This window comes from Camelus ferus, chromosome 15 (assembly GCF_009834535.1).
Source record: "Camelus ferus isolate YT-003-E chromosome 15, BCGSAC_Cfer_1.0, whole genome shotgun sequence".
Classification (NCBI taxonomy): Eukaryota; Metazoa; Chordata; class Mammalia; order Artiodactyla; family Camelidae; genus Camelus; species Camelus ferus.
Window position 1 is genome coordinate 9,983,940 of NC_045710.1, and position 23,083 is coordinate 10,007,022.

General features: G+C 37.2%; 1 protein-coding gene across 2 annotated transcripts in view; it reads right to left on the reverse strand.

Annotated features, from left to right (window-relative positions):
* The window catches only part of NBAS (NBAS subunit of NRZ tethering complex), a 277,261-nt gene that overhangs the window by 145,375 nt on the left and 108,803 nt on the right, over nucleotides 1-23,083 (reverse strand). For both annotated transcript variants that reach the window (XM_032497057.1, XM_032497056.1), the window contains exons 24-30: nucleotides 19,061-19,246; nucleotides 17,379-17,552; nucleotides 12,445-12,578; nucleotides 10,518-10,580; nucleotides 8,542-8,664; nucleotides 4,890-4,992; nucleotides 1,708-1,937 (exon numbers count right to left, since the gene is read on the reverse strand). In XM_032497057.1, coding sequence (XP_032352948.1) covers nucleotides 1,708-1,937; nucleotides 4,890-4,992; nucleotides 8,542-8,664; nucleotides 10,518-10,580; nucleotides 12,445-12,578; nucleotides 17,379-17,552; nucleotides 19,061-19,246 — 1,013 coding nt within the window. The remainder of the gene's footprint in view (nucleotides 1-1,707; nucleotides 1,938-4,889; nucleotides 4,993-8,541; nucleotides 8,665-10,517; nucleotides 10,581-12,444; nucleotides 12,579-17,378; nucleotides 17,553-19,060; nucleotides 19,247-23,083) is intronic.

The following is a 23,083-nucleotide window of genomic DNA, read 5'->3' on the forward strand; positions in this document are numbered from 1 at the left end:
CTCATGGACCATCAGATGAGGATATCCAGGCCCCATCACCCACCTACATGACTGAGTTACAGACACAGGCCTAGCTTGCTCTTGCAAAATTTTAGAATTTACATCAGATGGGCACTAACATATACTACTATTGGTTCGAGTATGAACAGTATATAACCTACTTGTGGCATCTACCAAAATTCTAACTGTCCTTGCCTTTGAACCCAGAAATTCCAGTTCTAGGAATTTATACTACAGACAGGCTCTCATATGCCCAGACTTAATTGTGGATGTTCACTACCACCGTCTTTTCAAAATGAAAGAAAACAGACTCAATCAGGAACTAATTAAATAAATTCTATAAAAGTCAAATCATCAAAAAAGAATAAAACAAACCTATATGTACTCATGTGGAAAAACCTTCAACGTAGACTGTAAGTGAATAAAACAAGATATAGAAAAGATGTTGTACAAGTAGTAAGGATTTATCTGTGATTTAAGAAAGAAGAGGGTAACATTTAATAAGAGTCTGGAAGGATGATTTTAAAAACAGCTAAGGGAAAAGGGGCAACTAGAATGAGGAGAGAGACATTGTCAACATCTATCCTTCTGTATTTTTGAACATTTTATCTTGTGGGTGTATTGCTTCCTCAATTAAAAAAAAACTACTTAACAAATAATAATTTAATCAGTAAGAATGGATGGGGTATTTTCTAATTCAATAAAACTGTGAACAATTAAATACACCTGGGCTCAACGGTCACCGTTTGGTTCCATGTTACACACATATGACATTTTTTAAATTAAGGTGAATCACTGTGGGAGAAAAAGGAATGGAATGAAAGGGAAATACTGTAAGTATAGTTTTAAAAATGATCTCTGGGAACACCTGTCAAAAAGATTTAGGTCAAATATAGCTCCCAGTTTCTAAGGCTATTCTATTTGATATTTTCATCATCTGAAATAGAAATACTATCCCTTGGGAGAGAAGGAAAAAAAGTACTAACTATTTTAAACAACTTTGTCAAGTTCAATAACATCGTTTGAGAAAACATGATTCTTTCTGTGGTAAGATATCACTGGGGGAAAAAAGTTACCTTAAGTTTTGCTAGAGTTAAAACAACTACCAGTCCATTTGAGGGGAAAAATAAGATAGATCGTATATAATAAAAACTTGGCAACACAGTTAAACCACAGGGCAAACGTCCCTTATGCAAAAAAGCTCCTAAGAATCAACAGTAAAAAGAGGAACACCAAATTTCCTGTACACAGGCCAGGAGAGGAGCAGAATTCATGGTCCAGAAATTTCCACCTGGAGGACTTTTGAGCTTCATCGTGTAATGAATCAGGACTCCCGTCCCTACGCAGAGCGGAAGCCGTGGAAAGGATACAGACGTCGCTTAATGTGCTGAAATTTTCCAGAACCTGAATTTGCAGGCTATCACATGAATCTCTTCCAATAGGAGAAAAGTACAACCTTACAGATAATCAGCTAGAGTGACTGTGGGAAAGCAGGCTAGACAAAAAGGGTCACAAGAAAGTTAATGAAGATTCATGATGTAATTAAGGTTTCTTTCTATAGTCAAGCAGTAAGTGACTGTCCCTCACCCAGCAGAGTCAATCTGTACTTGCGACAGCGTATTCTGTAGAGTAGAGAATAAAGCCAACCGTGGAGGTTGTGTGTTGACTCCCCTCTCCCTCTCATGGAAGAATACAGACTTGCTCTACCTGGCCAGACCCATGCAGCTGTCTGAGAGGCTGGTAGAAGAATTGAAGTACTCTCTGCTGGCGGCCAAAACCAAGTCGATACTTTTCTCATAACTGACCCTACACTGGGTTTTTCCTTTTTGGGCTCCGCTAGCTGGTGGGTTTATTGAACAAGCACTGCCGTGCATCATCTGCCCAGCCAGGTGGATATTTTCAAGGCGACTGGAACACAGAAGGCTTTCTGTAAATATCTGGGGAAAGAGAAACTGGAATTAGTGCTTACTGAGGGAGGATTCGGTTCTCAGCACAATGGAGGCTCTGATATCCAAGTGAAATAAATTAAAATACATCCATCCTATAGGTAGAGGTCGCATAATATTGTGAATAAAAAAAAAACTCAATAAAAAAAATTCATCTTTTAGGGAGAAGAAATAATTTAACTGAACAAACCAATGCTAAACATAATACCTTAACAAGTTACAAAGAATACTTGAGAAAATAAAGTTTATTCTCATTAAAAATGAGATCCATTAGACATACTGTCCCAAACTCAACAGGGCCCACTCTGATTAACCTATTTATAACATTTCAATTTTTTAAAAGAAAATCTTTGAATATGGTACACATAATGACTACTTAAAGCACATGAAGTCGTTCTCACAAACTAAACACCCAAGCTACAAATGTTAAACTTAGTCATTAAAATTACAATATACCATAACAGTTTTTTTTCCCAACCAGCAAATTAAAACCTATTTAAATAAAACAAAAGCCACTGATGACAGGTATTCATGCAAATGTCCTATTACTCTATAAAGCAACTAACAGATCAAAGAACATAAAATTTATTCTACAACTGAGATTACTTACTTACTCCAGAAAGTCATAAAGAGATCCCTTTAAACCCATACTAATGACGTCAATATGTAATTAGTACAAGAACTTCCCCAAGGATGCTCTTTCCTATCAGGCCACTGTGAGATAAGCTTAGCATAGAAACAAAAGCAAGAGATGAAAAGATTTCACAGAGAAGTAAAAGTCTCCTTGTAATTAAGAAAACTACCCAACTTTCCTAGGACCTCCTTATTTTCATTTGTTTCTAGGCTTCTGGAGAAGGGATTTTTAGACAGGCCTTTACTAAAATGACTGATAAGGATAAAATTACTGATATCTACAAAGTATTCACTATAAGATACATATTGTGACAGAAAGCAAATTGTCAATAAGTAACCTTAATCACTTAGACTGACAGGTGAAAACAGTTTCCTCCAAGTGACCAAAATGACTTAGATATAACACTTTCTCTATTCTTTGGGTTTAGTAAGCCATAAAGAGTCAAAATAATTCAGTCACTCCAATATTTTAAAATTTTGCTAAAATAAACAATATAGATTTCTGCCCTACAGGCTACACAGAAGTCTTCAACTTTATCAAAATTGTGCCAATGAGATTTCAAACTGTTTTCCAAGGACAGCAAAACCTAATACGGCAGCCACAAGTCAGTAAGACAATACAGCATGACTGAAATGGCACTAAAACATTTTAAAATGTTTAAGTTTGCCAAATCTACATTATCTTCTTCTAGAACTGTTTCAAGACTGTTTTAATATGATTTCAAACGTTTTCTCAAAGGAGAGAGACAAATAGGCCAAAGTCATTAAAATATCAAAGCCTGGTACCAAGGTGCTAAAATGTAACACGAACAATGCAGCACATCGAGTTGTTACGACAGATTACACAGGAGCCAGTTCAAGTGTAATATACTTAGTGTCAATTTTTAAATCAGCATCAGGAAATACCAGGAAATAATGCTATTCCTACTTTAAAACACGATTTCAGGCATACTGATGACAGTAAGATTTTGGACCCCAGTGCATATAGATTATTTTCTCCTGTAACTGAATTTCAGGTTTTCAAAGGGTAAGTTACTGGCAGTTGTACGTGGTCTGAGATTGTAATCATCAAAATAAACTTTACACACATCAAGCATTTAAAAACTTGAAGTTCAAATATAAAATCATTCATTTCTCAAAAGCCTGTATTAGTGCTCTTTTGTTAAAATCAGCTTGAATTAAAATACCAATCAGTTTCACAGAGACCCATTTTATAACTCTCATTTTATCAGGGGTTGTGCTTTGCAATGTCAGAGCAGAGCAACACAAGAAAGCGTCTATGTAATTTTGGTCTGGCTTATCTGGCTTATCAAATGGGAGTCCTCTTTAAAACCGTATCTCATTAAAAATGGGTTAGCTGAATCATTTTTTCCACACAAACCATGAATGATTTGGTGGTAACACACATACCTTCCAAAGTAAGGATTAAATCCCCCTGGGTTACACTCCTAGTAGACTGACCATTCTTAAGTATCCTTTGTGTTCCAGACACTCTAATACGCATGGTATGGTGATGCCTACCTAGGAGCTCATGACCACGGGGAAGAAACACACATAGAAACAGACAAGTCACTGCATTTGAAAGCAAGGCTAAAATAAAGACAGGTTATATAAAAGGACAAATGAAGGCATCCTAGAGGGCATAATGAGTGAGCTGAATCCTAAAAATTATCAGCAATTTTCAAATTAAAAAAGAGGAACATATTCCAGGCAAAGGGAATGTGCACAAAGTCACAGAAACAGGAAACAGCATCGTCAGTGGAGGGACTCAAGGCAGACCTGGCACCACAGAAGCACAGGGTGGAGAATGCACAGGGTAGCTGCAATCTGCTGTGGCTTTCAACGTCATGCTAAGAAGGATGGATAGTTTCTGACTGTAGATATGGAAGAAGCAGTGCATTTTAAAAGGGGAAGTGTCACGAAAAGGTCTGTTTCAGAAGAATACTCTGTCAGCTTAAGAAAGAAAGAGATATGGAAGTAGGGAGACAAGTGTGGACAATACTGTAATTTATGAGATGAAGACAGGACAGATTAGAAAGAGTCAAGTACGATTTGGAGTTTTCCAGCTGAGAATTAACCCACTAAATAAATCTAAATAGATGGTGTTGAAATGGACAGAGAGAGAAGATAGGAAGTTAGGTATGAAAGCGCTCCAACTGTAAAGCACTACTCAATTACCAGCTATTATTCGATAACTCAGTACTGTTACTTAGAGTGAAGCTTACAGTCATCATCTTTGTGTCCAATAAACAAACTGTAACGACCAAAATTTCTAAATTAAAAGGAAATAATTTACATACGGAGAGTTACCTCATAGCAAGCGTCAGCATCTAGACACGTGTAAACATTCTGCTGCATAGTTAACATGTCTTGCAGCAACATTCTCCAGTGAGACTCACCGACAGGAGGCTGCCTGGGGAAAACAAAAGAGAAAAGAAAAAAGAAAGTAATTCATGAAACTTCTCTCTTCAATTGGCCAAAAGCAAAAAAATCAGTGCCACCATTCTGTACGCCAACACGGCTCCCAAATGGTCAATAGGAATGCATCTCACTTGAATCTCCAGGAAAACACTTTGATTAAAGATGGAGGGAAAGGCTGGGCAGCGACGCATCAACGCCAGAGATGCTCCAGAGCTGCTCTGTCCTAGGCTGCCTAGACGCAATGGAATAGCATTCAACAGTAACAAAAGGGAAACAAGCTGTGAGTTTCTCAGGTAAAATGAAGCACGGTTAGATAAAGCAGCTGTGACACAGCAGAAAAAGCACCTGGAGACAGGATAATCCGCTTCAGATCCCATCTTCATCGCTCTGCAGTCACCATCAGGGCATCTTCTTAACCTCAACCACACATGCAGACCCAGAAGGCAACCAGATGCCACACCTGGCTGAGTGAGGGCAGAAGTCACAGCAGCTCGCCCCCAGGGCAGCCTCGATAGTTGCTCTCAGTGGGAGCCCTTGCAGGGGTCCACAGGGCATCCAGCATCAGACGGAGTGCTGCAGGGGTTCTCTTCCGCCCAGGTGACAGTCCAGGGGCAACAACAGAGAGCCCTGCAGGGTAGCTGCCGTTCCTATCTGGCTTAGGAAGAAGCGCCATGCCCCACAAAAGCCAGTATCTTCTGTAACAATTTCACAGGCATGGCTTTCAGGGTCCCCTCAAGGACATGGCAGTGACCACACACAGGAAAACCCCAAGTACAAAGCATCTATCAGGTTTTCTAGCTCATTTACAGTTCTTTCAGGTCAGAAGCAATTTACCAATCAGGGATCAAGCAGTGAGGCCCACAATCAAATACCATTTCATGTCAGTATCCAGAGTTACAGAGTTAGAGAATTAATGGGTCGGGGTCTCCTGCAGCAGGGGAAAGGGTTTTGTCAACAATGTCACAGTCAGTCACGTATCAGCTGTGGGATTGTGAGGATTTAATAAGCCTGAATTTCAGTTTTCTCACTTAGAGCCCATTTGAGAGAGTGGTAAAGAATGGATGAGATTAACTTTGATAAAATACAGGCACTGAAGCAAGATTTTTCCTAAGTATAAAAACAAGCTCAATTACCTGTATGGATTTGAATAAATTTCTTAATTTCCTTTAACTTTAGATTCCCTTTTTGTATATTGTGAGGATTAATTTAAACTAGAATGTATGAAAAGACACTCCTCATATTTTTCTGGTATAAAACAGTATTCAATAAAAGTGAAGGAATGAATCTGAAAGTTACAAACAGATTTTGTTTGTTTTCCTGTAGTCACACACATAATCACTAAATATTGTCTAGCAGGAGGGAGAAAATGCTGTAATCCTCTCTACCTCTCTCCAAAGTTCATCTTTCTTGAATATATATGTGAAGTTTGGAACCATCACATGTTTATTTTCTAGTCTTGAAGTTCTACATAATCATGAATCTCATTGTTTGAAAAGGGTAGGTTTTGTTCTGTTTTGTGTGTGTCAAATACCAACTGGATGTCTCTTCTCCATACATCTTTTTCTTTCTTACGCATTAAGGGCAAATAGACTGTGTTTAACAGCATTGCTATGGAAAAAGTATGTATTGGGGGATCATTCCTGTAAAAACTCTAGTCTTCAGGAATTTTTTCACCTAAAATTTCTAATAACCATATGTTTCATTTGCTTACAGCATTTTATATTTGTTATGCAAGATGGGCAATTATTTCTGTTCCATATGCAAAAAAAGCTTAAGAGAACACATTTTTCCCCCAGCATACGAACATACAAAACAAACTGACATATTTGCAAGTCGTCCAGGATAATCCCTGATATGTCTCCACTAGTTAGACCATGCGAACTCCTTGGGTGGGCTTCAAAGACCTGAAGGGCTCTGTCAAATTTGAATCGCAGGCAGGTAAGCAGCAAAATGTTTGACGAAATGAGTGTTCATCTTGCACCAGCTTCATAAAATTAGACCTGGGCATTGTCTAGCTAAATTCAAGTTCTCCCAGCCCAGCTGTTCTGGAAGCCAGCAACACTGGGACAGATGGTATTAATGTTTTCTCACACATGGTTAGCTGTAAGTACAGGTTCTAATTAAAATAAATTATAAGACATTATTTCCAGTGGCCTTTTCAGAATATATTCAGTAAATAAGAACCAAAAGTAGAACTTGGAGGCACTATACAAGAGGTTTGCAAATTATCAGAGAAATACTTGAATACGAACATGAAGTATTAGTTACAGCTTTGGAATGGAGGTGGATTTTCCTGGGAAAAACAGTCTTGCACTCAAGGTGGTAAAACCTGATTTGTGACAGATTCAATGAAATCTGTCACCATTTAGAATATGCATAAGAATATTCTAAAGGTGCTGAAGGCCAAGCCATGGTAGTGTATATGAAATAATTAAGATTCATTTCAAGTTGGCTACTTTGAAAAAAGAGGCCATATTCTCTGATACAGTCATAGTAAGTAGAAAGTCACAAGCAGAAATTAACTTCAAGGACTGCAGAAGTATCTGAGGGATTCAATGGAGAGCCAGCAGGCAATGCAGCAGCAACAGCTGGAGAGCAGGTCCTAGAGGAGAGCCAATGTGATGGGAAATACTGACCATTCATTTATAGTTGTAAAGGAAGTTTAAGACTTACACTGTCAAACTTTCTAAATTATTCATTTAATAATTACTGAGAGAAGGCCACTGATATGTGAGGTTCCAAATTAGATGCGTGGTGACAGTAACACTTTCCCTAGATAAACTTATGATTTCTCAGGGAATATAAGGCATACAAATCACCAACTATAGTGAACTGTCAAAAGAGAGACAAGGAGAGAGTTTTAAGACTTATATAAATCTACTATAATTAATACAGTATGATTATTAAAGGAAAGACAGACAAATAGATATAGGACCCCAAAATAGGCCTCCGTTATATGGAAAATTGATTTTCAACAAAGATTCAAATGTACATGACTATTTATAGCACCTATATTTGTAAAAGCCAAAACTCAAAAGCAAATGTCCATCAACAAGTGAATAAACAAAATGAAACGAACCCATCAATGGAATAGTAGTCGGCAAACAAATGGAATAAACTTTTGATCCATGACACAGCATGGATGAATCACAAAATAACCATGCGGAGTGAAAGAAGCGAAACAAACTTGTGTGACTCCATTTACATAAAATTCTAGGAAATTCAAAGCAGTACACGGGTACAGAAAATAAATCACTGGCAGCCGGAGGAGCGGCTGGGCATGTGGTGAGGAGAAGCAGAAGGGGGGACGGGATTATAAATGAGTAAAAGAGAGTTTTTAGGGGTGATGGATATGTTCATTATCCTGAATGAGGTGATGGCTTCATGGGCATACACACATACCGTAACTTACCAGATACTTCTATACTTTCCATATGTGCAATTTATTGTTGGTCAACTATAACCCAAAGTTAAAAAAAAAAAAGAGCAGTACTTATTTTTAGTCATATACAATTATCAATTAATTTTGTTTATTACTTACTTCCGACCGGTGTGCCTGGTCAATCTAACCATCAGCTTGCGTGCCTCTTCTGAGCTAGACTGAGTATTTTTAACAAATGAAATTGGTTTCTCAAGTCCATGTTTCTCCAAAATCTCTGACACACTGTTAAGTGAATGAAGAATTTTTAAAGAAGTCTTGCTACCACACAAAAAACTCTAATAATTTTAAACATATAAGTAGCACTTAGATGTTAAGTATTAAAAAAAAAAGTAGCACATGAAATGACCCAATTTTATGTATTATATTAATTCTCAGCAAAAAAAAAAAAACCCTAATAGTTATGTATCAAATCTTATTACCCCTACTGACTTTTACTACAATATAAGGTAATACATTTTTTAAAGTCAATATATTTTTTAAAAAGCCTGGTATATCCTTATTTCAAAATCTTTTTTACAATTTTCCTGTACTATAAAAGCATCAAGTCAGCAAAACAAGCCAATCTATTATTGCAATACCCAGCTTTAACTCTTTAACAACCCTAGTGAGTATTTTATTACAGGCAAGGTTGCTAGAAGAGCAATAAGCAAAGAATTTTACAGTTGGAGAACCACAGAAACACCATAAGGCTCAATTTCCCTTAAGAATCCACCCATTCCATAAACAAACAAGATTCTTGTTCTCATATGAATCTTCTTGAGATATCCCATTCCATAATCATCAGCATTGTATATATACCTTGTCTCACACTTATGAACTAACCACCACTGGGCTTAAAAAGAAGCCAGACAGAATTCAGTAACTCTTCACAAAGATACGCTTCATGGGTCATGTCACCTGACAATATGTACAACTGAAACATTTACCAACTATTAATGGCTATGAGGTAGAACAGGAATAAAAAGTTTTCCTTTTAAGAGGTGAGTAAATCAAGCTGAACAGTGAAAGATTTCAGTATCATCCAGAAACCTATACGGTGTTACCACTTTCTTGAGGTATTAAGAGCATAATTTGACTATCAAAACACCCATGGTTATACCCAGGAGCATTCAGTGAAATAAATGATGTTTATTATGAAATAATAATGTTTATGAAATAAATGATGTTTATCATACTCTCTCTTTGACAAAGCTCTTTTTAACTTTATTAGGGAAACAAAGGTAGCCACGCAGATTTGTAAGAAATGAATCTATATTGACTTAATCCATTAAGCTTTGGTCAAACTATGCTTATTTTTCAGAGAGGCTTGGGGGAAGAGAGAGACACCTAATTAGTAGATTCCAAATCTTATACTTCACTATACACATTACCACTATCAAGTGATGTCATTGCCTATAATTTCTGTAATTATATATTGGAAGAACAAAATTTATTATTACTAAAATTTTATTTTTAATGCAAATGCTTAAAAATTACACAAAAGTACATTACGTAAACATGTAAAATAGAATACTGGTAAACAATATCAGACTGTCTGAACAGCAAATCAGAAGTTTTCAGTCTCCCAAAGGGACAGTTTAATGTTTCATTTTCACAGTAAAGAATATTGATAGAGTTACCAATATAATCCAGACATTCAGTCAAGTGTCCTGTACCCAAAAAAGGAAAGTTAAGGGTATAACAAACATTGTTTGCTGATATTGTAATAACTGCTGCAGGAACTAATATTTCTTATTTACCTACTATGTGTAAGGCACTTTAAATGCTTCATCTAATATTAATTCCACAATCTCATGAGCTAGATATTATAGATAAGAAAATCCTAGGCTCAGCTAATAAGTGACAACACCTAGATTTGAACACAGGTCTACTGGTCCTCAAAGTCCATGTCCTTATTGCTGCAGCACTCTGCTAAAATAAGCTGGTATTACTTCATTATTAAGAAAACTCCCCCCTAAGATAGTCAAACAAATATGAGGTCAAACTGGAAATGGCTACTGGGCGTATTTAAGGTAACATTTCTTGGGCAGACCCCCTTAATCAGCATAGAACCAACAGATTGTCATTTTTCTCACCTGAGAATGTGTTCCAGCTGGTCTACCATGTCATGCAGGGCTGTGGTTACCTCTGTTTTATGACTAAAGGATTAAGAAAAAAGAATTAAAATTAAGTTTTAGTAGTAGCTCTTTACCTAAAATACCAAACTCACTAAGTTAGAAAAAAAAAGTTTCCCTTTTACTTAATATATAACAATATTATGCTGACTAGGGAAAATTTCAGCCTTATCCTTTTCCCATCAATTTTTCACCTGATTTCTGTACCACTAATGACTACATGAAAAAAATGATTTCACACTGGGTTGCAAAATTAGTGACTTCTAGCATTCATTTCACAAAAAAAATAAAAATTTCCTTGGAAGGAAGAGAGAGACGGGGAAAAGAAGACAGGGACAGCAGAAAAATAAAGAGCAAAGAAAATGAGAAAACAGAGCATGAGGACTTCTTGTCTAAATACCTGATTTTGTAAATGAGAAAACGAATGACCAGAGAAGTTAAGTGACTCAGAAGAAGTCACAAAGGCTTAGAAACAGGTGCACTAAATGTTCATTCAGTGTTCTTTCATGTACTCTTACTAACTTCTCCAAATATCAAATTTATAATATGTACTACATGTTAGAAGAGAGATTAAAGGAATGATTGTTGTGTGACTTCAAAAGAGAAAATATAAATCTGATTTGCATATAACTAAATGATCCAAAAGAATGTTACATAAATTTCTATTTAAACATAAGCCCAGTTAAAAATTTTGTATATGCATTCCTCAAAAAATTAAAAATAGAACCACCACATGATTCGGCAATTCTACTTCTGGGGACATACCTGAAGAAAACAAAATCACTATGTCAAAGAGCTATCTGCACCCCATGTTCACTGCATCACTATTTATAATAGCCAAGACACAGACTCAATCTAAGTGTCCATCAAAGGATGAAGTGGATAAAGAAAATGTTGATAACTCACACAGACACACTCACAGACAGACACAGGAATAGTATTCAGCCATAAATAAGAAGGAAGTCTCACCATTTATGATAACATGGATGAACCTTGAGGGCTTTATGCTAAGTGAAATATGTCAGACAGAGAAAGACAAACACTCTATGATTTCACTTATATGCAGAATCTTAAAAAAAGAATCACAGAAAGAGAGATCAGATTTGTGGTAACCAGAAGTGGGAGGTGAGGAACTGAATGAAGGTGGTCAGAAGGCACAAACTTCCAGTTATAAGATAAATAAGTACTGGGATGTAATGTACAACATGAGGACTATAGTTAACACTTTTGTATGTTATATTTGAAAGCTGCTAGGAGAATAAATCCTAAAAGTTCTTATCAGAAGGAAAAAACACAAGGGTTTTTTTTTGTATCTGTAAGTGATGATGCTTTTTAACTAAACTTATTGTGCTAATCATTTCACAATGTATATAAGCCAAGTCATTGTTATAAACCTTAAACTTATACAGTGTTATATGTTAATTATATCTCAATACAATGGAAAGAAAAAACTAAGTTATGTATATTCATACATTACTACTTAAAAGTTTTACTCTAGGTAAGGGCCAAAAACAATTCATAGAAGAAATAAATATACTAGTCCACAAATGTGAAAAAATGCTTAATTAGAAACACAACTTCCCACAAAGAGGTATCACTAACTATCCACTTAAGGAACTACTTTTTTTTGTGGTGGCAGTGGCATTTTTGTGTTTTAATGGATAATTAATTATCAAGGTTGACAAAATTACAGTTACTTCCCATATACTGTTAGAAAAACAGAAGTTCACCCCTAGGCAACAGGTTTGCAAGATGATTTCATTCTCTTCTTTATTTTTTTTATATTCCCAAAAGTCTCTACAATGAACATTCAGGGAAGCAACATTTTCATTTTAACTGTTAGAGTAAAAAGACACAACCATAAAATCAATGTACTGTGGGTTCTTACCCGTATCCTCTTTGGGGCAGACATTCTAAGATGTCATAGCAAAGAGAGAGTTGGTCATTTCGTTCACAGTTATAGATGCAATCTAGTGCTACTGCCATCAGTTGGTCCTGATCAGGAATGATTTTTTGCTGCAACTAGAGAATATAAAGCATGCTGTACTAAACGTCAATGGATTTACAGTCAGTTTTTCCATATCCCAGTACTACTGTCAATAGAATATTAAATGGTGCAATTAATCAGCTGCAGAAACAAATCTTGGTTTTTCTTTAGCTTTCAGACTTTTGGGGTCTTTAATAATTCTAAATGAAATTGAATTTTAATTACAGAATAGCTAGAAAAGATAATTTGTGCCCAAAAGCTCTGCATCTGTTGAAAACAGAATCTTCAATTTATGACCCATTCAAGATAAAGCAGATAGAAGAAACAGTGAATTAAAAAGGAAAGTCATTAAAAAACATTTCTAACCCTAAAGCCAAATTTTATGTGTTTCAATCACAAAAAATATTTAAAATTCCTTAACTAATATTCAGAGATGTTCAAACCTGCTATTTTTCAGTATGCATTATACATTAGTCATTTAACTAAACAGCACTGACATCTTATTTGAAAGAAGTCACACTGTGATGTAATAACATGGATATCACAGAACATACTCCGTATTTCTGATGCAGAAAGGTGCTATGCTGGGTCACCTTCACCTTGCAAGCCACAGATTCCCATTCTTAAGAGTATTTTCTGAGATACAAAAGTAACAGATTTGAGCCTTGTTTTTCTCATCTATAAAACTGGGATATTAACATCTTCCTAATAGAATTGTTGTGAGGATGAAATAAATTAATACATGTAGAATGCTTGTATTATCACCATAAAACCTAAAATGGAAGTTTGAAACTATTTTCTTTAAGCCCTTTTCAACAACAAAATACGTTTAATTTCCATAATAAAGATCTACAACATTTTAGTGGAAACTCACAAAACAGATCGGAAAGTGATGGAGAGAAGCTGCCAAGAAAAGTCAGTTTCTTAGTAAAAAAAAAAAAAAAAAAATCACATCGGTGGATGAAAAGAAAAAAATGGACGGAAATAAACATTCAAGGTTACCAGGGAAGAAAGGTTTTCTAACATAGTGGGGTTAAAGGAGTTATATACATATATGTCTTCAAGGTATTAAAAAAAGAAATATATCATTAATTTAACAACAGCACTTGACAAAGAGTTAGTTATCCAAGGTCGCAAAATGACAAGCTGGTGAAATAGGGACAGACAGGGCACAATAAAAGTAAATATTAGTAAAAAATTAATGGAACTAGCTAACTTTTCCCATTTTCTTATTGTGTGCCAGGTACTATTTCTAAGCATTTTACATGCATTAATTCATAAACCCTCGAAACAACACTGTGAGGTCAGCACTGGTATCACTTATTTTACATAAAGGGACAATCAAGGCACCGGGACGACAAACAACTGGCTCGAGTCCCAGAGCTGGTCACGGTCAAGCCAGCACTGGATCGCGGGTGACTGGCTCTGGAGCTGAAGCTAAGCGTAGGCTCTCATCACCCTGGAGAAGAGCTTCACGTGCAGAGGAGGGCGAGAGACTGAGAAAAGTAGGGTAGTAAACAACTCATACATGGTGAGAGAGCATCTGGAGAAGATGAAAAAACTGAAACCAGTTTCAGCCAAGGAACAACTTGTGAAACCAGCTGAAAATGAAGCCAGAGTCCTTGATGTTTTCCTCCATCTTCCTGCCTCCTGTCTTTTCCTCCCTGAGACATCAATGTGTCGCTTGAGAGTTAAATGTTCCAGAGCCCACATTTGATCAGGTATGTTCAAAACCCTGGGTTGCAAACCCTTCAGCAGACCTTCACCTTGAAAGATCAAGAGTCATCTTTGCGCCTTCCACTCAAGCTCCTGGGTGGCCCGGTGCCGACCCACTTTCCTGGTCCTATGAACCTTCCCACTCAAAGTTTTAGTTCACTCAAGTTGAATTACTTGCCTTTATCTAAATATGCTATTAGTCTGATTACGTCTCCTTGTCTTATTCTACTCCTACCTGGAATGTCTTCTCCAGGCACTTGGTCTTAAAACCTTAGTCTCTAAAACCTACAAAATAAGAATCAACAGGATGCAGTATCGTCATACTACTCTCGTACATGAATCCTGTTTCCTCTCTGTTCTCCTTAGGAACCTTTTTCTCTGCTTCCGGTGCCACTCAGCATACCTTTCTTAATACAATCTACTGTGTACATGAATCATAAGGCTCACATTTAAGACCGTTTTCATTGTTGTCTTATTAGAGTCTCTACAAGATGTCTAAGTTTATATAGTGTAAGACACTTCTCTTTATTTCCATCATTCCTGTGCCTGTAACTCAGCAGTCATTATTAAACCATCACATTTGCTCTACCTCAAGTTAATGTAAGAGAGCCCACCTAGGACTTTCTAAGAAGACAGTAAGTTTTCCCCACCACGGGCAGCAAATTACCTCCCATATTGCAGAGCAAGCTAAAATGTAAGAAAGTCATAATTTTTTAAACAAAGTCTTAAAATTATGTACTTCTAGACAACAAGAAAAAGAACAATAGACGTCAAGATAGAATACCTGGAAAACCCTGGAGAATCAAGCAACAAAAAAAATCAGAGAAGTAGCTGAATACAAAATCAGTAACTTTCATGAACACAAACAATAAACAGAGGAAATGAGGGTAAAGAAAACTCAATTTGTAATATAAACAGAGAAAATCAAGTGCTTTGTAATAAATTAACAAGAAATGTGCAAAACCTCTATGAGGAAAAATTTTAAACACTCCTGAAAGACACTGAGAAAGATATGAGCAAACAGAATGATTTCCCCTATTCTTGAATAGAGTGACTTTAACACTATACTAAAATTCAGACAGAAACACAAATATACAAAAACAACTTTAAAAAAACTGGGGAAAAAAATACTACAGAGGATGACTACCCTTACCAGACTTTAAAAACACGTCATAAAATTCCTGGAGAGCAGGATCTTGAAGGATGGGTAGGTATTTGTTAAATGAGGAAAGGGGCCTGACCATCCCAAACAAATGAAATAGCCTAGAAGAACACAAAGAGGCATGAAAGAACCTGACAGGGCGAAGAGGTGAGGAGTTAGTGGGAGTGGACTAGTGCATTCATGGAGGGGAATGAGGCTGAAGACAGAGACTAGAAACAGATGGCAGAGAACCTTCCAAGCCACTCTGGAGAGCCCACCATTTCATGTCATGATCTATGGAGAATCTCTGGTGGCCTGCAGGCAATGGTAGGCCACCAGAGATTCTCCATAGATCATGAAATGATCAAAACTGTGCTGCGGAAAGATAACACGGAGAGAAATAGGTGGGACTGGAATAGAGGAGCCCAGCAACACGGTTGTTCTCTGCCCCGATGTTGACATATTTCAACAAAGGCAAATGGCTGTATGTTTTATTCAAAAGGCACATGCAAAATTGCCGAGTAAAAACAACAAAAAGCTGACTACATACAAAGGACTTACAAGACTCTGTAAGGAAGAAGAATCACAAACAAGATTACTGGAAAGAATCTGAAGTCATTTCCTTCTTCCTCATAAAACATTCATAGTCCATCCATCCTGCTTCTCACACAGGTTGCCATAAGCAACCCACCCTCGGTTCACAGTAAACCATGCCACGTTTAAACTCAGAATACTAAGTGGAAACTGCTTATGAGAAGATGGAGAACTCTAAACAGCCAACGAACAGAGAGATTTCCAACAGACAACCCTTTCAGAAACCAAAGAATGTGTGAGGTTAACTAAGCAATGTTTTCCTTCTTATCTTGATTATTCTGGTCCACAACCGTATAGCTTTGAGGACTTCAGATTGCTAACAAAGGCAGTACGAGAAGTACATTCAGTTAGAATTTAGGACTGGGAGGGGCCTTCAATGGCTCCTGCACGAACCCCAACCTAACACTTTAAATCTCACTACAAAGTCAGTGCTTCGAGTAATTACACCACCTGCTTGAGTCAATGAAAAGGGAGCCACTATCCCTTGAAACAGCATTGATTTGTGGCTAAATTAAGAGGTCACGGACATTGCAAAAGTAGGCTGCACATAACAAATGACTTACCTCCAGCAAATCTGAACAACTATTTAAACCCTATAGAAATATAGATAGATCAGTCTTAAGCACATAGAAGCATCATTAAGAATAATTACAAGAGTGCGGTGGGCATAACTCAGTGATGGAGCACGTGCTTAGCATGCACAAAGTACTGGGTTCAACTGCCAATACCTCTGTTAAAAACAGTAATAATAAATAAATAAATCAGTAATAGAAATATTTTTAAAAGAGTAATTACAGGATCTTATGAGATCTTAAAGATTTTAATAAATATTTTGAAGGCCCTCAATGGCAAAAACCTTTTCTTCTCCTATTGGGGTTATGGTAAAGCATATGGTTAAGAGCACAGCTAGGAAATTAGAAAATCTATATTTGAACCCAAGTTCCACTCCTCACTATGACCCTGGCCAATTGCCTGGCCACTCCATATCACGATTTTCCTTTTCTATTAATATTAATGTTATAAAAATATCTACCTCAGAGGATTGTTATAAGGATTAAATGATTTAATACTTGTAAAGCACCTGCCCTTAGTAAGAACTCAATACCTTACAACTATTAGTCTTTCTGATACTGCCTTTTCCATAATATAGTAGAGTGAACAGACTTTGGAGTAAATCAATAAGATAAACATAATCTTATGAATTTCCCAAAAATTTTTGGACTCAACTGCTGAAACATTTTTAAAGAATAAAATGACAACTATTTCTTTTTCTGTTTAAAGGGAAATTACTTGCAAAGCCTATTACTAAAAAATTGAGAAATAAAACCTGATTTTGTAGGGGAAAAAGTACAGAGATTTTTAAGAAGTTAAAGTTTCTACTTACATCAGGCTTGGAATGCTGAAATATCTTCAGGGGAAATTTCAAATCCGCTTTGGCTAAAGTTACTAAATACTCTTTTAAGAGCGCATTAGCCGCGCCGGGAGACTGCTTCTCACAACGATGCAGAAAGGGAACCATCCACTGGTAGGCGCTTGTCACATACTTGTCCTCAGAACACTGCAAGTGTAATTAACCAAAGCAAAACACACGTTAAACACCTGATAATAACAGACAGCAAGTTATAGAACTCAAAGATAATCAGACTCAGGTTAAACAATAAAAGCCCAATGCTTTCTAAAACAGATGCTCTGGTTCCCCCCTCACAAGAAGACAGAGGCGGCAGGAGAACCAGCCTCCGCCCGCGGCTGCCTGAGCCCCCAGCAGCAGGGCGCGGAGGCCCACCTCTTCATGCCACGGTCACTCTGGGGCCTCACGGCCTGAGCCCAGCTCTGGAAGACAGACACGCTGATGCTGCTACTACCAGTCGGTCATGAGGTCTTCCGGAGCACAGAGGGGCCCCATCCCACGGTGTACGCGTGTGCTTGTGTTAAAAGAATCAGAGAGGGAAAGAGAAAGACCGTAGGCCAACAGGAAGTGTGAAACAGAAAAGGGCAGAGAACAAGCATAAAGAAACTCTGGAAAGGAGCCACTTGAGGAAAGAGTCTCATCCATAAAATCCCAGACTCTCTCCCGTCCTTTTCCTCTTCTGTTTGTTCTACCCCCGCACGTCCATCTTCAAAAACTCCAAATGACACACATCATCTTGCTTATTATCCTTGAAACTCCACAGTCTCTTCTCTTAATTATCTCAGGAGAAACGCTTGAATCTCTTAAGCGGTGTCTTGCATGTAACAACTTAATTTTCATTGGGTGGATCTTGATGAAAAGAAATTAGCAAGAGAAAAGGAAGGTAGGGATAGAAGGAGAGAGAAAAGGGTGGTTGATAAGAGGAAAAAAAGATGTTGAGAGGGATGAGAAAAAAAGGAAATGAGAAAAAAGAATGGGAAAAGAACGAGCGAGAGCAGGTCCAGCCGCACCCCTTTCTCCAGCCCATTCAAACCAGGCGCCCAAGAGCAAAAGGCTCAAAAGAGCATCACTTGGCAGCCAGCACCTCCAAGGCCCAACGTTCTTGTCTCAGAGGTGGCCCTCTCTACTCAGCGGACTTAGTAGGAATCAGTTCCTAACTCTGAAGACTGTACTTTCTCCCCAGAAGCGACTCCTCCAAAAATCTAACAATGGCAGGGCAAATGCTCCTGTGTGTGCTCAACACTGGAGCCAAGATGCTTTCTTCACACAACCACCCAGCCAGCCCTCTGGACTCCAGTACTTTTTTTTTTTTTTTTAAGATATTGGAATATATATAAGTAGTTGGGAATTTTAACAGAAGGTTTAGAAACACCATTACTAGACTGAAAGCTAGTTTAGAAATATGCCTAGCTAGAAGGGAGGGGGAAAAAAAAAGTTACATCTGACGCGTATGAGTGAAGGGCAAAGAAGGTGTAAAAATAGCCAAATGGTTTTGGATGCCTTCAGTTATTTACTCATAATATTTGATATATTTTTTTTAAGTCTAGAAACCTTGACTAAGTTCTCTGGGTTGAAGAACACCACATCTTTGGCTTTCAGACATACATTAATCAGAGCACACAGGGAATGCCTAAAAAGAAAGTTAAAATAAAACCTACACTATTCATCAGCAATCTGAGTTTTTCAATGTCTTTCATCTGCTGGAGTTCTTTCAGGGTTAGGGTTAAATCACACCCAGCTTCATAAACCAATGCTTCCAGAGTAACCAAATTATCACAGAGAGCCAGCAAACCAGGGATATTCCGCTCCATTCCAAGCCGAATAAGCGACAACGCACAGTCAACCTAAAATGGAAAGGAGACAGTAAGTTTGAGTAATGCATTTTTCCCACATATTCTAAAGTAAAAGCCTCCAGTATAGAATCCAATTCTTGTAATCATTTTACATAAAAATCGCATTACCAATAACATACATTTTTTATTTAGTACAAAGACATTGGAGTTCTTTATCAAATACATCACACTGTCACAAAAGAATCAAATAAACAGCAAGAAATACTGAAAATAAAAACAAGAAAAAGACAATCAACTTAAATTCGTTAGAGCACTGCAGTTGAGAGAGCAGATTTACACATATTTCTATTAAATTCTCAAAACATTAACAATCAGGGGAAAAAAAAACATAGCTAGTGATAATGCCAAATTAACCCTGTTTTTACTATACCACTCTGCCCCAAAAAGAATGTTTTGCTTCCATATTCCTTTCAGTACCTATCCTTCCACAACAGCTCCCACATAGAAGACATTTAGTAAATACTTGTTGAATGACTAACTCTGGCAGACACTTTCTCTCTCAATTCAAATACTTAGACTTCTCTTAGACCAAAATAAGAACGATTTTCCTACAGATGCTCAGTAGACAGCAGTTTCACTCCTATCACTTGATCAGGCTTATGAAATTACATGTTTTTTCTTCAAAAATAAAGCCAAATAGTTTATTTCAAACAAATATACAATAAGATTTGACAAAAGAAGTATGAGCTAGACCCAACCAAGTCTCCTACAGGACCTTTCTGCCGTAGCATCATCTGGATTCAGCCTTTTCTTACAATGTATTTATCCAAAATATAAATATCCAGATAATAAGCTACATCCTGTGGTGTACGGCATAAAGAAACTAAAATTAAAGACAAAAAATTTAGTTGGGCTCTGACAAATCAGTCACTGTGATTTAATCACAGTTCCCTTCTAGGAAATGGCATATTCTGATTGATGGCAAAAATCATCTACTGTGGCCTTAACCTCCCCCTTACTTACTCCTTACCCCTAGAGTAACAATTACATATTAAAGACCGACTATGAACCGAATACCATTCTAAGTGTTAGGAATACAAAACTGAGGAAGATGGGATCTCTTCCTTCAAAGATGTCTCCATCTCGTAGGGAAACACAGTCTGGTAAATTAATGACCAAAATGGAGTTAGGATGACTGGGATGTCAAAGACGAGGGCATGGAGCCCGACCCGAGAGTGTCACACAATCCCCCAGAGGGGAGAACACTTAAAATGGGTTTTAAAGAATCGATGGGTATTAGGAAGTGAAGAAAGAAGAGGGGCAGGAGGACAGCATGGAAGGCAGAGATGTGACAGTACAGTTCGTTCCATAAACTGAAAAGCAGTGATGAAAAAGATGAAAAAAAAAGAAGTGATGAAAAACAAGGCCAGAGCAGCAGGGACAGGCCAGATCAAAAAGAATGTCACGTGCTGAGCTAAGGAATTCGCAGTTTATCCTGAAACGCAAGTATTACCAAAGGGTTTTCGACTGAGGCCTGCCATAAATAGACTTACACTTTGGAAAGAACACTCAAAGAAGTACTTACTGGACGACGACTGGAAATGGACCAGACTGAAAATAGGCAGACTCGTCGGCAGAGCTGCAAGTACCGGTGTTAGGAGACTCTCCATCTCCCAGTCATTCCACCCCCACCAGCCCCTGGCAATCACTCATCTTCTGTCTCTTGTTATTTGGTCTTTTCAAGTCACATAATTGGAGTCATACAATATGTAGCCTTTTCAGATTGGCTTCTTAAACTTAGTAATAGGCATTTGAGTTTCTGCCACATCTTTTCATGGCTTGACAGCTCATTTCTTTTTTAGAGCTGAGTGATATTCCACTGTGTGGATGCACCATTGTTTATTGATCCACTCGCCCACTAAAAGACATCTTGGTTTATCGGTGGTAACAAACGTACTACTCAAATGCAAGATGTTAGTAAGAGGGATAACTAATGGGTGGGCAGGGGGAAAAGTGAAGGGAGTATGTGGAAACTCTGGACTTCTTACTCCACTTTTCTATAAACCTAAAACTCTTCTAAAAAATCAAGTATTGATAAAATAAACAAGCAAAGAAGAACATAGGTAAGTGTAAAAAAAATGATTATTTTGCATTCCAGTGTGGCCATTTATCTCGTTGGTGCTATTTTTTAAAAACCTGAATGACTGAAATTTGAGTTAGAAAAATACTTACACACTGAAGTTGGTATTGGTAGAAAAACAGACATAGAGATCAATGAACCAGAATTGTAAGTCTAGAGATAAACCAACACATACATGAACAATTAATTTCTGATAAAGGAACAAATAACATAAAATGGAGAGAAGACAGTCTCTTCAATAAACGGTGCTGGGAAAACTGGACAGCCACATGCACAAGCACAGAACTAGACCACTATCTCATACCACACTCAACTCGAAATGGATTAAAGACTTGGATGTAAGACCTGAAACCACAAGACCCCTAGAAGAAAACACAGGCAGTATGCTCTTTGACATCAGTCTTAGCAACATCTTTCTGGATCTGTCTCCTCCAGGAGACAAGGGCAACAAAATCAAAAATAAACAAATGGGACTATAACAAACTAAAAAGCTTCTGTGCAGCAAAAGAAACCACTAGCAAATCAAAAAGACAAGCTACCATATTGGAGAAGATATTTGCTAATCATACATCTGATAAGGGAGTAATATCCAAAATGTATAAAGAACTCATGTAACTAAACAAAACAAACACATCTGATTAAAAAAATAGGCAGAGGAGCTGAACAGACATTTTTCCAAAGACATCAGATGGCAAACAGGCACATGAAATAATGTTCAACATCACTAATAATTAGGGAAATGCAAATCAAAACCACAATGAGCTATCACCTCATTCTCATTATAAAGGGTACCTTCAAAAAGGCAAGAAATAACAAATGTTGGTGAGGATGTGGAGATAAGGAAAGGAAACCCTCAAACACAATTTGTGGGAATGTAAATTGGTGCAGCTACCATGAAAGTGGGAGATTTCTCAAAAAATTAAAAATAGAACTACCATATCATCCAGCTGTTCGACTTCTGGGTATTTATCCAAAGAATATAAAAATACTAATTTGAAAAGATACATGATTACAATAGCCAAGATAGGGAAACAACCTAAGTGCCCATCGGTGAATAAATGGATAAAGAAAATGTATGTGTGTGTGTATACATACACATACACAATGGAACACTGACTTAGCTATAAAAAAAAAATGAAATCTTGGCATTTGCAACAACATGGATAGACCCTGAGGGTATTAGGCTTAGTCAGGTAAGTCAGACAAAGAAAGACAAATACCATGTGATTTCACTCAAATGCTTAATATAAAAAAATAAACAAACAAACAAGCAAAGCAAAGCAAACAAAACCAAACACATAGATACAGAGAACAGAGTAGGGGCTACCAGAGGGGAAACCGGGTGGCAGGAAAATTAAATGGGTTAAGGGGTCAAACTGTATGGTGACTGACAGAAACAAAGCCCTTGGTGTAGTTACACAGAAGCCAAAATACTGTTGTACACACAAAAAATAAAGTTTTTTAAATAAATAAATAAATAACCTGAATAAGAATTGAAATTTGGGTTACAAAATATTTAAACACTGAAAATTGAGGACTCATTACTTATGTTTTGAAATGCATGAGGCTCACTGCCCAGAATTTTTTACAGGGAAGTTTTTACAGAGAAATTTAAAAATTCTCAATCTTGCTCAAATGACAGACCTACCTAGAAATCAGGGGGTTTTTTAATGTATATATAACATACACACTCACCCTTTTCTCCTTACTCTCAAAAAGCTGTCTCTAAAAGTTCAGCTAAAACCCAC